The sequence below is a fragment of the Argentina silus genome (assembly GCF_951799395.1).
Source record: "Argentina silus genome assembly, chromosome: 18".
In the NCBI taxonomy this organism is placed as follows: domain Eukaryota; kingdom Metazoa; phylum Chordata; class Actinopteri; order Argentiniformes; family Argentinidae; genus Argentina; species Argentina silus.
In genome coordinates, this window is record NC_139672.1 from 5815714 (window position 1) to 5833891 (window position 18178).

Sequence of the window (18178 nt, forward strand, 5' to 3'; positions counted from 1 at the left end):
ATTGTCAAGGGTAAATACAATTACCATTTATATAACTTACAATTGTTGGAGTACATTCTACTCCAGGGCTATTGTAGGCCTACATGTGTTAAATTAAAACACATTAAAATATAGACAGAACACTGGCCATCACATGCTCTGTCTAGGACAAGTCTAGTGTGTGTGGCCATAAAATGTGTGAAATAAAGATCCATGACCAGCATTCTGGAAATGGCCATAGTAAGAAATACAGTATGACGTACTGATTATTTCTCCCTAAGAACTGTGCAGATAGATTCTGTTTCTTTGCACCGTCGATGGTTGCGTTTTTCTCAAATGTTGTGCTTTTGGTTTACTTACGGTAAGGTGGACCCGCAGTGTCCACTCAGGGATCAGGTGATCCACTAACTACGGAGCGTAGGCTGACTGGTGAAAATGCAAAATGACATATAGCAAATGTCGGAGCATAATTCATTCACGTTTTCGGATCAAATTTGAATTTAAATCACATCACTGGAGCTCCAATGTAACTATGACGCGCTAAGATTGGTGCGTAAGGGCGGATTTGTGCTATTTTAATTTATGAAAAAACATATTTACAGATAAATATTGGCTACAACATGGGGCTGTGCTACAGTTTGCGTCCCCGGCTCTTTGGGGACCTGAGTGGATCTATTTCAAACGCTACCTCGGACTCGGATCAGCCTCCCGACCCAGCTGTACCTTCACGCGCCGGGGGACCTCGTCAAGAGGACACGGGGGGATATGGCGAGACTTCATCACTCCGCGGCTGCGGCCAAGTACGCCATGGGGATACAGCGAAGCTCCCGGCCGGGGAGCTCCGCCGTGGAGACACGGGCACTGACGGAGTGTTGATACAAAACGGGGGTGGCGGAGGAGGCAAGGGAACGGGGAAGGACCGTAGTCGACGCTTACAATTGCTGCAGAAGACCAGCACCCAAAAGCAGAAAAACTGGGACAAACTGCTGGTGGAGGAGAAGGAGGCCGAAAGGGAGGCGAAGAAAGTCAGTAAGACCATTGACAGAGCGCTCAAGGAGCTCAAACGGGAGTATAAACAGACCCATCGACTGCTATTACTCGGTAGGTTATTTTAACTATCTATTTGTGCGATTGTTTTTTTTTCCGTGTCATTAGTAACCTAATGTATCTGGGAAAAGATGTCACTGCTTGTGTCACTGTATTCCACGTGAAATGGTATCCCGCCGGCATTCGTCAACTGGAGGATGAAGATGGACGTTGTGTGTAGCCTACCTCTACGCACCAGTTTTGCCCTTGCCCTATCTCTGAGTTTTGGGTTGCGGTTACATTGAAGGTGATAGAAACAAATACACACACAGACACACAATTTGAACTAATGAGCAAGTTACTGTTCTACTGTGATAGTAATGTAATTCCTGTAGATTTTAAATAAATTGACACAGTTCTGAAGACCATTATCGACAGAATGACAAGTCTTTTATTTGAACTTAGTATACTCTCTTTATTCCCATGACGTTTGATAATGATTTCTCCCTCGGTCTCAACCACCCTTTAGATATGGGTGGCACTTTCAACATCAATATATTATCCTGTGTCATTGTTGTGGGAAAGATGACCTCATCACATCCTTATAAATCACGGGTTGTCGGTCTTATTCCTCTTTCTTCCTCTCCTGACTGAACCGGCGAAATGTGTGATTTGCATCAGAGGACCAAAGTTTAACACACACACACACACACACACACACACACACACACACACACACACACACACACACACACACACACACACACCTCCGCTTTATAGGCTTTCATATCACTATTATATTAAATTATTATATTATAAGTGCTTTGTAATTACATATTAATAAAGTTAAGCGTTTTTTGACTGAATCATGTTGAATATTGTTATTCCACATGTGTAATAACAAAAAGTGCATACCTTAATTGCTATGTAAACAATACAATACAACAATATGTTAAAATACAATGTTGATAACTAGTGTAATTACAGTTTTGCCACATTGGTATTGAGCAACTACAGTAATGTTAGGCCTACTGTAAGTGTTTACCATTCATGTGTTCGCCCCCTGTTGAGAGCTACTGTTCTAAGTTGACTATTGTTTGTTGTCCCATGTAACTGGGTAATTATAGAGCTGTATCTACACCATTAGACCTATTGTCTGGGCTTGTGTCACTCAGTCACCACAGAGTCATATTTATTTTAGTGTTATCTGTCCGAGTCCACACAAGGGCCTCGGCAACCACAAAGAGACAAATTTACTTCCTTGAGAAATCATTGGGACTTTAGACCCTCCACTTCCCCACACTAGGACTCTTGTTGCATGCCGGAGGACTGTGGTGTATGTTCCTCTGAAAGTGGATACCTTCCAAATAGTGTTACATTTCAGGGCAAGGTATGCTGGCTAATCTGGGTCACTTTATCTGTTTGCATAAGCGGCATGTGTTTTCTGGAATAATGATACTGCCATAAGGAAGTATATTACAGAGGTACCTCATTGGAATTCATTGCCATATGCAGGGCGCCCTGGAATTGAATCTAGAATCCACCACAGCTCATGTTCTAGACCTGTTAATTTTAGTATTTACAATTTTTATGACATGGTTGCCACCTTGATGAGAGCTTTTTGCTTATCAGCTTGGCTTCATTTACGTTCAAGCCACTTGACATTGGCAGAAATACTTTGATATTTTTTTGCACTGCACTCTGATTTGGTCACCTGCCAAGTTCCCAGTGATTCCAGGAAAGGAAGCAACTTCATTGTTAGGCCACATATGGACCCCACTCGAAGGAAGAGGACTCCTCCTGTGATAGGATCCGTTAGTAGCAGCCTTCCTAGATGTCCTTAACTGCCTGTTCATATTGGTCTTTTCTAGAGAGAACTTGATGTGTTGAAAGCAATACGATAGAGTTGTTTTCTTGTATAGGTAGTATTGTAACTATATGAAGTCATCTGTGTCTCAGGAGAGTAAGGGAATGTATGATGACCCATGAGCATTGGGACACAGCCATTGTGGGTTTCTTGTCAGTGCCCAGCCTATATTTCACTCATTAGAAATATGAAGCTACTGTACATTAGGAAGAGGATGATTCATCCTGAGAAATCGAAACACATAGTGGGATCCACCACAGCTTCCTTTGTCCTCCCCTTTAAATACTGGAAGGTATTACTTTAAAAGCAGGTGACCTTTGCTTCTCTCTAAATGGGTGTTATCATTGACCATCGCTGAACTTTGGTACCCACTGCATGGAGATCCCAGTTCCCACAGAATGTTGTGAAGTTGGAATTATTGACACTTGTTATGATATTTATTCTACTGTTTATTAGTTGTGTAGCTGCTTGTCCAGCTCAATGAAAGTGAGGGCAACTCAAAAAGTGATGATACCATGCTTGTGTTCTTCAACAGGATTGTGACTGTTATGGCTCTACAAGTATAGCTATCATATATAGTAACACTGTAATTACTCTGGGAACAACATGGTAATAACTTTGGTAATTGCATGGTGTACTGTATTGAGTTGAGTATTTTTTGGTATTATACAAGTGGAATAAGGAATATTCTTTATTTCACTTGTATAATAACATTAACCACTCAACTCCATTACTATGTAATTACACGGTTATTACAGTTATGGATTTAGGACAACCTTGGAGGTTATTCTATGAGAACAACATTGGTCCAGTTGTGCATCGATGTTTAAATCTAAAACACGTTGCACTTCACAGTGGAAGGTTCAAAGATGCATTTGATTTTTGGTGAATATCAATATATTTGTATTTTAACTCAATCTCTCTAGAATAGTTAGGCTACACAGCTAAATTACTTTGATCTTCAACTTAAATCATTAATGTACCTGTCTGATCATAGAAGGCAGCACTAATGAAGATGCCATATCCCAGCTGCCATGTATGCTATGCTCTGTGTAACCACTAGAGGGGGATGTGAGCTAGTCACTTGTTTTGACCTTGCACTCTGAGGTGGTGAGACAGGGGTTAAAATACCATCACCAGTTCATGGATGAAATGCGCCAGTCTGGATTTGCATTCAGAAGAACAAGGCTCCACTCAATTCGCTATACTAAATAACATTTGCATCGTTGTTATCATAATGGCTATTACAAAAAACATGTTTAGTATTATTTAGTGACATAAATAATCACTTGTATTGACAGTGGTCTTGTTTCATGGCATATGATGATCTCAAATATGATGATTTGTAATATACCGTGAGATCAGGCATTCATATTGTCTTGCTAACTTGGGTTTGGTGCTATTCATTCTATGGTGCTTCCATAGTTAAAATCTGAACAATTATCAAGTTCAGTTAGTTTAAATGTAGGAAAATGCATCAAATTACTGCAAATGCATGCAATTTAAGCCCTTGTTCCAGTGTCAATTACTTGAAATTGTATGACAAAAGATACCTTTTCATACAAACTACATTACAAGGCTTCTAATTATTTGTAGCAGCTGTATACAAAGTTATTCTTAGTATTATTTATTTATCAAATAGTGATGGGTTTAGCCCAGTCTTTCTGCCAGTTAGTTTAGTGATAAAGTAAATTGGACATGAAAGTTTGAAGGTACAGCGCAAATTAGTTCTCCAGAAAAACGGTGAAATTACTTTGATTCATCAGCTGCAGGAAATAGGCTCCTACATCGCCTGTCTGTCCGTCCGTCCGTCCGTCCGTCCGTCCGTCCGTCTGTCTCTCTGTCTGTCTGTCTGTCTGTCTGTCACATTGAAAGTGTATGTCATAGAGAGATCATTACTGACCATTGCTACAGTGAGAATTGCATGTATTCTTTATGCTGAGAGAGATTCAATGTAACATTTAATAGAATCGAAAATGATATATCATACTGCTTGACGTGAAGCCATTTGAAGGCTACAGTAAACATCCGTGAATATGCGCAGTACTGTGCATATTTTGGCCTACAGTACGGGACTAAACTGTCAGTTGCGCGCCAGTGTGGAGAATTACCGCGGCGGCGTGAACCCGCTTTCCCACGGGTGCTCGCGAATCCTTTTGGAGAGAGGGCTCTGTTGCACACGCGCACAATAGAAAACAGAATCCCATGGAGAATTTATCTGACGACAGGACTGTGGCCGCGTGAGCTGTGTGAATGCAAATGGTAGTGATAGTTTTGGAGAGCAAAACTTTTGGCAGGGCTAGAAAATGCTTTATAGCCTAGGTTTTGTTTAGTTTCAGTTTTGTTTTAGGCGACTTGTTTTAGTTTTGTTCTTTTCACTTCTAACTTGTGGCAGTTATTGCTATTAGGCTGCATCGCCAAAATAGGCCTATGTGACTGACAAGTTCTGTATGCTGTAGTGTAAAATCAGCTAATTAGTCGTAGGCTACGGTTGACAACCTAAACCCGAGGTCAGGGCCACCTCACGGACTGTAGCCGACTCCCGTTCATTTCGGTCGACAAGAGACCCAACCCTCTAACTCAGTCTGGAGAGAGAGAGAGAGAGAGAGAGAGAGAGAGAGAGAGAGAGAGAGAGAGAGAGAGAGAGAGAGAGAGAGAGAGAGAGAGAGAGAGAGAGAGAGAGAGAGAGAGAGAGAGAGAGAGAGAGAGAGAGAGAGAGAGAGAGAGAGAGAGAGAGAGAGAGAGAGAGAGAGAGAGAGAGAGAGAGAGAGAGAGAGAGAGAGAGAGAGAGAGAGAGAGAGAGAGAGACGGATAGTTTCCCCCCTCGTCGTGGTTGATAGCTGGCTCGTGAAGGTCTTGGTGACAAATGTGATTGTTATGGCCCTCCTACCTTTGTCACACAAGTTATAAAATGATATCTGAACGGATTATAAGTGTGAGCGTTACATTGTAGCGAAGGTTTTTCCATGGTTCAGGGTTACTTCCTGGTGCCACAGAGAGAGGCAGTGCTGAGTTAAAGAGACCGAAATACTGATAGAAATTTAGATAGAAAAATACTGAGAGAAGAGGGGAGGAACGAGATAGGAACAGTTGGCTGGTTTCCAGAAATCGAAGCCTTCTTTCTCTGTGTATTTCCTCAATTATTTTAACGATTCGTTTTTTTTTTTTTTTTGTAAATCAAGAATTCATTTGGATGACTCGGATGCCGAAGGTCCGGTTGGTTGCGGCTAAAACGGAATTGTAACGGGGAACATATTCCTCCCTCCGACGGAGAAGCGTCGCACAGATTTTCTTTCGCACCGTTGCTTTTTCATTATAACATCTTAGGTATTATTTCATATTTTCGATTGACGAGGTAGGGCAACGGAAGATGGGTTGTTTGGGCAACAGCAAGACTGAAGATCAACGCATCGACGAAAAGGCACAACGAGAGGCGAATAAGAAAATAGAAAAACAGTTGCAAAAAGAAAGACAAGCATATAAAGCTACGCACAGGCTCTTATTATTGGGTAAGGTGTTATAAATGTATTTACCGAAGACTGTATGAAATATATATCCTTCGTTTTACCCGAACACGTATTTGACAGCTCTCGCAATATGTCATGGGGGTGGATATTGATGGAAGCGAAGCCCACAATTGGCTTCATTTCGAAAACATTTCTATTCATTTTAACGCTAACAGAGGACCCTTCATTCGGTTCCTGGTAAAATTCTAACATTATGTCTGTATGTTTTATTCCGAAGGTGCTGGAGAGTCCGGAAAAAGCACTATTGTGAAGCAGATGAGGATCCTACACGTCAATGGTTTTAACGCAGAGTGAGTGTGCTGTTATTTGTAATGTACATCTTATACAGATATGTATTTCAAAATGTATTTGGTTATCATTGCGGTCTCCCTCCCAGTGAGTGAGACTGTCGAGGCGAGAATATATAGGCTGAATGGATTTTCCTCAGGCACTGCAGCGCCTGTTGGGCCCAGTGTCCAACAACGCAAAGGCGACCAGCTCTCTGATCTCTCCCCACTTCTTAGATGAGACACGAAATGTGTAGGCTTCAGTGTACATGAAGCATCTCATTCTATTCAAATTGCATGATTGTTTACTATTTAGGAGCATGACATTGTTGTGAATTATGCAAGGTTGGAGATATTTATGATTTTATTTTGCTCCAAGGCCTTGTGCATTGGATTGATCTTAACTGAAGCCTGTTTTTGAGTAGGCCTATAGTCTATGTTACAAAGGTCTACAATTGTCTGAATATCTTGCTGTACACATACAGTAACTGATCTGTCTATGACCAGGCCTACTTTGTTGTAACTACCTTGATGGTTCACCTTTTAGGTTTTAATTTTCAATCTGTTGTGGTTGTCTCAACCGTCACTGTCACCTCACACCTGTACTCTGTCCTCACGCAGAGAAAAGAAACAGAAAATCCAAGATATTCGGAAAAACGTGAAGGATGCCATAGTGGTGAGTTTCATGTCAAGCTTCCCTTGTCTCCTGTTGTAATTAAGTGATTAAATTAAGTGTGTCCAGTTTTCTCTGTGTTAGATTGAACACGGCAATCCCATTTTCCTGATTAGACAGGCTTATCATCTGATTTATCCTGTATTCATCCTGCTTAATGCTTGTGTTTTTTTTTCTTCTGCTTTCTAGACTATAGTGTCTGCAATGAGCACTTTAATACCCCCAGTCCTACTAGCCAACCCAGAGGACCAGTTCAGAATCGACTACATCAAAAGCATAGCGCCTCTCTCGGACTTCGACTACACACAGGTGAGAGAGAGTGAGAGAGAGAGTGAGAGAGAGAGAGACACTAAAGTTGTAGATTCCATTTTGTGCATTTTACATCTCAAATCTTTCTGCATACAAACTGTAGTCTTTTGCTGTGGGGTTATGATTGGAGATGACTATGTTAGCCTAAATTGATAGTGAAATACTGTATATGTAAGACCAACAGTTGAGGGATCTAGTTGCAACTCAGGCTTTAGTTTCCTCTCTGTAAAAGGACTATTGACATATTTGGGTTTGAATGCAAGTGGAAGAACATGGGATTCTTTTCAGTTATGATATGTTATCTGATAGGGCTTGGTCACATGCTGGGGCAAATGGAATACAGATAGGCCTAATGTTTTTCATGTTTTTGAAAATCACATTCTATCAGCTTTGCAAATTCTGAATGACAAAAGAAGGTGTTGCTGTTCTCAAACTTTGGGGTGGTTCCATTTAGCTGACATTCATTGATGCATGGCATGGTGTCATGTTTTCACTATGTGGAGGTTTTCCAGGTGATTATTATGGAGGAAAGAGAATGATACGTTTTATCTCATACTAGTATATTTTTTTGTTATTGGAATAAGAAAACAGTAGGCCTACTTTTGAAGTTATACTTACACTGCTTATACTAGCCATATAGCATTAAAGTTACAAATGAGGAATAGGGAAGTTGAATTTCAACATTTTGATTTAAATATTACTCTTTTACAAATAAAAGTTCAGGTGTCTGGATTGGTGATAGTGTCAGAGCTCCTGGTTGTGATAATTATGTTATATCCTAATACTTCTCCTGGAGTTAGTTGTCTTGCAGTTTTTAGTTACCAAAACAGTTTCCCGGTAATTTCTAGCCCCCCCCCCCCCACACACACACTCCCCCCACACCATTCTTGCTTTGGATATCATAACCAATTGCGATGGCTCCCCTTACTTTGTTGTGTGATGTTTCCTTTTTCTTTAAGCGTGGTTATTTGATGACACATGAGAGGAATATACATTAACTGGATTAGGGCGTATGACAAGGCTCTCTGTGAGTGTGGGCACAGGACAGGATGACTCTGTGCTGCGATGGGAGGGCCTGTGTGACTGACTGAGCCATGGGGAGACTTGCTGTTCAGTTCCCAGGCCGGGCCTAGCAAAGGCGAACAACATGTCTCTGTTTGGTGTGTCTGTACTTGTCATCAGTCTCAGGCTTCACTTATCCCGTCAGTGTCACCACTGCATTGTCACTTAGTGCCACAGCGGTTTGATACCGGTTACAGTACCACTTCTGAGACATTTTAGCTAATTTAGCCTCCCTCACTTGTCGTGGACTAGACTACCTCAAATCCAGCTCAAGTTGTTGATTCTATGTTTTGCTTACAAGATAAGGATATTTCCAGAGAGATCACGTAAAACATATTAGAACTTAATATAGAACGTCTGAAGCATTTGTTGACACTAGTATAAAGCCCATGTTGTCGTGCTGTTGAAGCTCCAAGTGGTATTGAATAGGTTGCTTAGGCCTAATCAGTTTCATTTCAGTTGTCTTAATCTCAAAATCTTAACCTTAGTATATGGCATTTTAGAGTCCAGTACATATTGAATACATAAGTTCTCAAACTTTCTTGAGTTACACTGCTTGCTTAGAAACTCAAGGTTTGTGAATGGGCGTATTTGATTGTTGAACAATTTTAAACTGGCAGGGAGTTTGTGCTCAGTGAAATTTGTGTCATCTTTACTTTGGCATACGTTTAATTCTGCAAATATGTATTACAAATTGTTTGATTTTGAAAAATATGTATTGTTCAAAGTAACCCTCTGATTGTTCAGATTTAACCCTTGCCTAAAGTACCTTTTGAAAGAAATAGAATGTGAGTTAACCTTGTGTAACCTGGGTAAACAATGATAAATCAACATAAAGATCTGTAGAGAGATACGAACAGTTGATCGTTTGGAATTTTACAGTTCACCATGTACTCTTACTTGTACCCATTTATTTTTTATAAGTGATGACATTATTAGATTGTAGTAATAATCTTAAAGTGGTGAATCTATTTTCATATGAAGCTGGTATTATGATTTTTTTTTTCTATAGGGCCAGAACCTGCTAGCAACCTTTGAGGAAGTAGATCAAAACCAGTGGCCTGTATTACAGCTTTGATATGAAAGGGGAACACATCCAAAAGCCAACCAGTGGCTTTCACCCATTGGTGTGCTTTTTAATGTTTGGAAATTATACTATTGTCTTTATTTCATGCTAAATAACATTCACAAAATTTCAGCAAGTTAAAATGACATATCATCAAAAATAGACAAGGTTTGCTATCAACAAGGCAAAATCTGTATGCCTTACATTTAAATTAGCATTCAAAATGTTTGGACTAGATATTACTAATCAACAAAAAACACCCTTTTATATAAACCCTTCCTCACTTGACCATTTCAGCCAGGCATACCGTATGGAATATAATAGTCTGATATGCACGGTTGTCTATGCAAAATGGAAACAAATGCCTGCCTCAGCGTGGTACGGCAGCCTTGCCTCCCCCTGTATCTGTCGACTCAAGTGGAGCAAATTCAAATGAGCTCACTGCTCCTGTTGGGCAGAAGAGTGTTCCCTCTCCCTCTGACATGTTTTGTCTAATATGGAACCCTTATTGATACAATATACTTCAAGAGACTAGGAGAGACTACTGGAGGTTGTGACCTATATAACTGTAATGTTGAATATAATCAAACAGTCTAAACTGACAGTTATTTCAGGCTGCATAATGCTAATCTTATTTGTCTAAGGTATGAATAGCGATGACTTTGTTGCGTCCATTTGGAAGATAAGTGCTGCAGCTTATTTACTTCCATTGAACCCCACCCTTCATTGAACCGTTGCATATTCATATGGTGGAATTCAGGGGAAGTGTTTACATGAGGTTAGGCAAAGACTGATACTTCAAGTTCTGCTTGACTTGAACCGATGTTGTACCCCTCAAACATTAGCCTACAACCAGCAGATAGCCTACCATTCAGCCGTCTGACATTTTGATAGAAAATGTGAAACATCCGTACCATTGTTTTTATGTTGTCAGATGATGGTATTTTGTCTTTTTCACAGGTAACCAGCCAGAGTCCGACAGATTATGAATACGTAACGTTATTCAACCATGTTTGATGTCAGTGTGTCGGCCAACCCGTGATGAAGGCTTTCTCTTAAGTAACATGACCTGCTCCTCTTTACCCTTGTTTTATGGTTGAGCCTTGTAGAATAATGCCTTAACATCCTCTCGTAATTTGATTCTACTTTATTATTATGTTTTTTTGTTGAGTTGTTGGTTCAAATTTGTAATTCTACAAAATACTTCTTGTTTTGTAAGTAATAGCTTGATACGTTTTGCTGCTTGGTGGGTCAAGGAGAGACACTAAGGGCTGCTCTGTTACTGGGGAGATGTTATGAAAGGAAGAGTCTTGAACAGTCGCTCTCTCTTTCTTTTAGCTAAATTTGTCTGTACTCTTTAACTGAAGTAACACATGAAAGTCAGGTCTCTCTGTGCTCTGTGCTGGGTGCCTGTTATCTAATACAGATCTTTTCCAATCTAATAAAACTAGTGATGATGGCTATCATGGGTTTCAGTGGAGCTCCCTGGCTGGGCAGGAGGGAATGAAGGTTGTTGGCCATAGCTGTACGTTTGCTCCAAGGGGAGAATGGAGGTCACTCAAACTTTAACAGGGGTTTTACTTCAACTCAGTCACTGCTAATATTTTCTACAGCCTGCGTCAAGTCAGAAATGTATTTTTATCTTTTGTCTTTTGACTGACCAATATGACTGCCGTATATACTGCTATACCCTAACTCTTTATATATACAGGAACTAATCTGAAAGCCAGAATATATTAAAACTATGCCTAATATTCAACTGAAAGTATGAAGTCACTGGAGGAACAAAGCTGTGATTAGTGATCAGCGATCAGTAATGATGAGGATGACTGTTGCAGCAAAGAGTTAAAAGCTCCCTCCTGGTTTCTCTCTGTTATCAGTTCCTCTGTAGGGCACTGCAGCACACACTGCATTTATTCAAAGGCCCAGTGTCACACGCCTCTGTGGAAAAGGGCCCTGAGGACCAGGCTTGGCTTCTCTTTTTTTTTCTCTCTCTCTCTCTCTCTCTCTCTCTCTCCCTCTCTCTCTCCATCAAGCCCAACATTTGCTAGCATTGTTGGGCCCTTCCTTGTTTATCTGTCTGTCTGTCTGTCCATCCGTCTGTAGCTGAAGGAATGGGAGAGAGCAGCAGAACCAGCACTAGGGAGATTGAAGCTGCCCATTCAAGCTATATTGGTGATATGTTGATGGTGGTCTGGTGCAGTATATCGCAAGAGGGTTAGACGTAAAACACACCCAAACTAATGAGCATGGCTGAAGTTTTGACCCGATCCCAAGTTAGAGCTTTTGTTCGTGGTGTATGAAGTGGGTTCTTCCCAAGTGTGTTGTAGAGTCCTGTTATCGATACCTGAACTATGGCGGTAGCCTGCTATCATGGTTTCATGCTCTCTCTCTATCCGTTATAGCCTTTCTTTGATTGTTGTGACGTCGAGTGAGTAGAAAAGCATTGAGCTCTATGCTTGTCTGGTGCGTTATGTGATAAATTAACTTTGTACATTTGCACATACAGTATTGAGATACAGGCACATTTCTATGACACTCTATCAGGACCCCTTCCTTTATAAATGTAATAAGGACCCCTTCCTTTATAAAGGTAATAAGGGATCCCTTCCTTTATAAAGGTAATAAGGACCCCTTCCTTTATAAAGGTAATAAGGACCCCTTCCTTTATAAAGGTAATAAGGGATCCCTTCCTTTATAAAGGTAATAAGGGATCCCTTCCTTTATAAAGGTAATAAGGACCCCTTCCTTTATAAAGGTAATAAGGGATCCCTTCCTTCGGTGTGGAATAAACCTCTGGATCTATGAGTGGAGATCTGGGAGAGCATGTGATCATTTATCAGGATCTCGTCTGGTCGGAGCTGCTGCTCTCACCCTCTCCAGTCAGAGTGCAGAGCAGAGCAAGTGTGGAGTGCAGAGGGTCATGTGGTGGTTTAAGGCCAGAGGAGGAGCCCGCCATCTGAAAGGCATGTGCATAGGCTAGGAGGCTAGGATGAATATAAGAGCAATACGCTTTGTTCAGGGCATACAGAGAGTCCTGGGAAATGTTTCATAAAGTCATTGATAAGACAGGCTCTCCACATAATGCGGCCCATTGTCTGATGACAGGAAGTCAGCTGAAGCAATGAGACTTGTGCGTGTCATAATATATGATATTTATGTATAGCGTTTATCTGCTGTGTTCATTTGGGCCAAAGTTTGAGAATGTTAACTGTCAGTTATGTACATTTGTTTTAACGTAATGAGAAAAAAGAAGGCTGTATTGTAATGATGTCTTGTTTTAAATGCTCTTTCTTGTCTTACAGTATGTTGGTAAGTTGTCTTGAAATACGAAGTTATAGGTTTACGCATTAGATCGTTGTGTAAAGGAGCTCAAAGGAAAAAAACATTATCTGAGAGTATGAAAACCCATTTATAAGAGGCTATGGAGTTCTATGAAGTTAAATTACTCATGTGATCTGGCCTCAGTCCTCATGCATGATACAGTAGTGTGAACATTATGAGGTCAAAAAAATACATTTTGGTGCTACTTTTAGACTCTTCCTCAGAAATGTTTTGATGAATGTTTGAGAGGTCCCATCCGCACAATGAATGAAGGGGAATTTCATGATAACTTTCCAGAAGCAGCATTACCTCTTCCTATGGCTTATTTTGCACTACAGAGCTGAGCTGAGCCGAGCTGAGCTGTACTCTGCTGGCCTGGTGGTTACACATCCATCATAGCTGTTATAGAAGTGCTGAAAAGGACAATGTCGGCCCAGTCATGTATAAAGCCCCAATCTCTCTTGATAAAAAAAGAAGTTCAACAAGACAATTCACTCCCCTAGTTTCCTGCTATAAAGGTGTCATTTTAGGGGCAAAGTTCTCAGTTCTCATATGGTCAAGAATTGAGTTGGGCTGGTGCTGAACCAAATTGACTATATAGTGCTGATTTTAGCCTGTTATATCTTTGAAACAAGAGGGATACAAGGCTGTTGATTGATGCTTGTCGACACGTATCACCTTGTGTTGGGCCTTCTGCAGGTTGTAGATCGAGCGTGGATGGATTTGTGTGAAGCGGTTACGACGGTCTAGTCTAGGGTGTAAAAAAAAAAGCTGCAGCCTAACTTCTCCCAGGGAGCCGTAGTGTGGGTGAGGATGGTGAACAGGCCTAGCCTGCATGTTTGCACTACTCTACGTTAAGGATATGGTTCGTAAAAGGGGCAAAAATGTTGCCGCATTGGCCGATGATGAAGCCTATTTTTATCACATGGACAATGAATGACATATCAGAGTATCAGAGATGTTCTGTTCCTGACGCTGTTTCTCTTCAGAGTGAAAGGGAGGCCTGCAGCATAGGAAACAAGAACATGATAGTGGTATAGTTGTGGTGGTGGTAATGAAACAACTGTTGTGTGGTTTGAGTGTTGGCGAGACAGTTTTGGGTATGACCCCCAATGAGACAACCTGTTGCAGGATGTGGCATTTTTTTGGTTTTATGTACATGCTTGAACATGTTCACACTTTTGTAATGCTTATGCTGGTTGGTATGCCAGTCAACACTGCTTATGTATGAGATGTACCACTGAATATGTCACTAAGCGATGTGTTATCACTCTATGTGGTGCCCTGTGTTCTTTTCACATGGTCACTTACAACACCTAGCTTTTTGATGTGAACAATTCTAGGTTAGCAATCTGTCATGCAGAGTTTGTTTATAGTACAGTATGTCATTTTCCTCCTTTTTTAACGCTTCTCTCTCCATCTCTCTGAACAGGAGTTCTTTGACCATGCGAAGAAGCTATGGGACGATGAAGGAGTTAAGGCGTGCTTCGAGAGGTCCAACGAGTATCAGCTCATCGACTGCGCACAATAGTGAGTTCCAGCATATTCCTTACACTACGACGGGTGAACAAAGAAACGCTACTTCGTTATTATTTGGGATTTATCCGAGCGGAATTTGTGTCATGGGTAATTTAGGGAGTTAGCTTTTGCGTTGCATCGCTCGTTGTGCTGAATCGGTTGGTACTTGGTAGTTAGTTTGCTGTACTGTTACCGTCTTTGCTCCTCAGTTTTGAGTATGTCCTCTATGGGAAATGAGTGTCCTTGAGAGCTTTACAGCATGTACTGTACCGATGATATGAATATGACCTAAATGGATGTTTACATTGGGTGGGGCACAACTTCTGTTGTGTCCTCAAGAACGATGGGAAACCTGTTTTGGCTTAGTAGCATGTCCAACTGTATTGTGTACTTTGTTAGTCATATATATTAGTCTCTTTGAGTTAGTGTGTCTGCAAAGCCAGAGGAATATTATTTCTCATGGTGTCTGGTTGTTAGGAGGATATTCCCAATCCCGAAACTAGGGCTGGGTAGTTGATAGACTTGATTTGTCTGTTATTCAAGGCTGGGTGGGGCAACAAATATAGGTCAGCCCCGCCTTAGTTATGTACAGTATGACACGGAAGTCATTGAAGTTTTCCTCTACACATTACACCTAGCAACTACGCTCACATAGAGATACTGTAGGCATAGAGGGGGACAGCCTGCAATGTCAACCTGCCTTCTCTTCTCTACATTTGTCCATGGCTTGAGACCTTTTGGTGGGTTGTATCATAGGTTGCATGTAAACGTTTGGATATTCAAACTGCCTCAGCTCTGGATTCAGATGGAAATGTTAGAATGTGAATAACGCCATGCGGTGTGGGACTTTGTTGAAAGTTGTCTTTTGTCCCAAGTAGTTGGGTAGCGGGTTCGAGTCATGTTTTCTAGAGCATGTTACTTAAGCTATCTCAAGCTTGGGTCGAATTGACTCTGTGTCCAGATGGGTTAAGGTGGTCTTGCAGATGCCTCCATCGACAAATGTGTCTGTAATATTTTCCTGGTCGACAGTAGCCCTCCTCCTAGCATACATTTGACATGGGTCAAATTCTCCCTCTTGCCCTGCCTGTGACCAGCTCTGATAGAGAAAGTCAGGTGATGGTTGGGGAGTCACATGAAGCTGTAAGGTGGAGCTGATCGTGTGTGTGTGTGTGTGTGTGTGTGTGTGTGTGTGTGTGTGTGTGTGTGTGTGTGTGTGTGTGTGTGTGTGTGTGTGTGTGTGTGTGTATGTGCGTGTGCACAGGGGGGGGGGGGGGGGGGCGGGGTCGGTCTGATCGTCTGTGTGTACAGTATGTGTGTATGTGCCTGTCTGATTGTGTGTTCAATGTATCTGTATACAGTGTGTGTGGGCAAGAGTGTGTAATGTCTTGAATCTGCCAGACAGCATGCCCTCTCCCTCACTTCCTCTCCAAGCCATAAACTATGTGAACTTGCAGGGGAAATGTCTGAAGATACCATGATGTGCTCCATGGCGGTCAGCCTGTGTGTGTAGAGACCCCCGCTCCCATATCGTGTGTTATGACTGCCACAGCAAGCACAATCACACAGCTTTCCAATGTTTTCGATTCAGGAAGTTTACAATTCCATCTCCCATTTATCCCCGTTGTTTTTCACGTGTGCTCTGACGTAAAGTAAGGAGGGTCTATCTTCACTATTGTGTTTTTAGGCCTTTACCTTTGATTTACCTTGTGCCACAGATGTAAAGAAAAGCAACTTTTGAGACCTTTGCTTTCCGAATAGAATTGAGAACCTCTCAGCTACCGTCAGAGGAAGCTGTGACACAGGTGTCTGTTGGTCTGGAGGACCAGGTTGGCAAGTATGAACGTGCTGTGGAATTACAGAACGATTAGTGGAATTCAAAGACGATATAAAGACCATGTTGAGCTAATGTGAGATATTCTAAGATGACATGGCGCTTCGTAGGCCAATATGTGCCGTTATAGTGTTGTGATTTCATGATATTATGAGAAACAAGTCAACAAATCATATTCTAAGTAGACAAAACGTTGTCGGTGTTGATAATCATTTCTCATATTATTGCTGCGACCTAATGGGACATTATTGTCCTACATTGTCCTTCAGAGAGCTTGTTACTCTGTTAAGTTTGTACGCAGACATGTTTATTTATTTATTTTTCAACGGGCTAACGAATGATTGGACAAAGGGACTGGAAATAAGTATAGGCAGATTGTGAGCGGTTGTTATGCCAAAGAGCATGTCCGTATCGACGGTTTGAAATTCTGTCAGCGATCGATGCGGACTCTGCATTGCACATTTTATACGTTTTAAGAGCACAGATATGTGTCTGCATGTGGATTGATTATGAGCTATTTTAAGCTATGTGGTCTGGTTTCATTCTAATGCATTGTGGAAAAAGTCAGTCATATCCTTTTCATGCATAAATACAATACAAGTCTAACTCCTTTCTTTTGTGTCGTAAATGTTTGTTATATTCCTCAAGCCAACATGACACAATCCATACCATGAGTTATTTTTAACTCTGAAGGATGATTGTCACTCTCTGTTAAACGGTGGCTGGTTTGTTACGGAGCCCTGTGTTCAGCTTCTCAGTGTGGAGCTGTTATGGCCGTGATGTCAGGCAGAGAGGGAGAGAGAGAGCCAGAGCAGAGCTACAGGGGCAGGGGCTGGAGCTGGGGCTGGGATCAGATGGTGCTGGAGCTGGAGCTGGAGCTGGGGATGGGGCTGGGATGGAGCTGGGGCTGGGGCTGGGGCTGGGGCTGGGGCTGGGGCTGGGGTGTAGTGGTGGTCACGGGACTCTGTCACCAGCCTGGGGGCCACTGACACAGTCATCTGGGGCAGTAACGCACAAAGAATGGCGGGCATTGTCACTCAGCCCCGGCCCCTGAAGGGCCTAGAGAAACAGAGGGACTACGCTTCACAAACACTGGCTCTCCTCAATAAGGAGCCTCTTCTGTTCATGGAAGAGCCGGAGAGAGCGATATTTATACACCGGCTGCATGTCACTGTTGCTTTTTCCTGTCAGATTTTAATTTCTTTATTTGTTCATATCATTTGTTGGGTGTCTTTTTATGCCTCGACATAAGACCAGGGGTTGATAGAGCTGGGATAGTGAGGTTCTTGATTGTATGCTGACATTTGCAAGTTTGTTGGGTTTGTTCAGCGCTTTATGTATATGTTTTGGTTCCGTTTCCATGTACATTTTACCATTTAAGATATCTGATTATATTCTGAGTAGTTTCACAAGCCGTCTATTTTAGGATTTCGGTCAATACGGAATATCAGTATGGTCTAGATTTATTAGGTTAAATTCATGAACAATAAAGGTGTTTGTAAATGTACCAACTTGCTATTTTAGTGTTTGTATGTTATGTACTGTAAAGTTGTGTCAACCTTAATAGACTTTTTTGTTTCGTCCAGATTAACAAAAAGCTTTGTGTCACTTGCGAAAATCAGATGACCTGCCGTCAGCTGACTGAGGCATATTCAAAGGAGGCACTATGAAAGTGTGTGTGTGTGTGTGTGTGTGTGTGTGCGTGTGCATCGTTTCTGAGGGGGAGCGAG

General features: G+C 41.6%; 1 protein-coding gene across 2 annotated transcripts in view; it reads left to right on the forward strand.

Annotated features, from left to right (window-relative positions):
- Nucleotides 1-421: 421 nt before the first annotated feature.
- The window catches only part of gnal2 (guanine nucleotide binding protein (G protein), alpha activating activity polypeptide, olfactory type 2), a 30628-nt gene continuing 12871 nt past the window's right edge, over nt 422-18178 (forward strand). The window contains exons 1-5 of one of the 2 annotated variants that reach the window (XM_083690074.1): nt 422-1080; nt 6617-6689; nt 7287-7341; nt 7528-7647; nt 14532-14629. In XM_083690074.1, coding sequence (XP_083546200.1) covers nt 600-1080; nt 6617-6689; nt 7287-7341; nt 7528-7647; nt 14532-14629 — 827 coding nt within the window. In that variant the 5' untranslated portion in view covers nt 422-599. Of the gene's footprint in view, nt 1081-5646; nt 6382-6616; nt 6690-7286; nt 7342-7527; nt 7648-14531; nt 14630-18178 lie in introns of those variants that run through there. The other variant, XM_083690075.1, reaches the window with a different exon arrangement.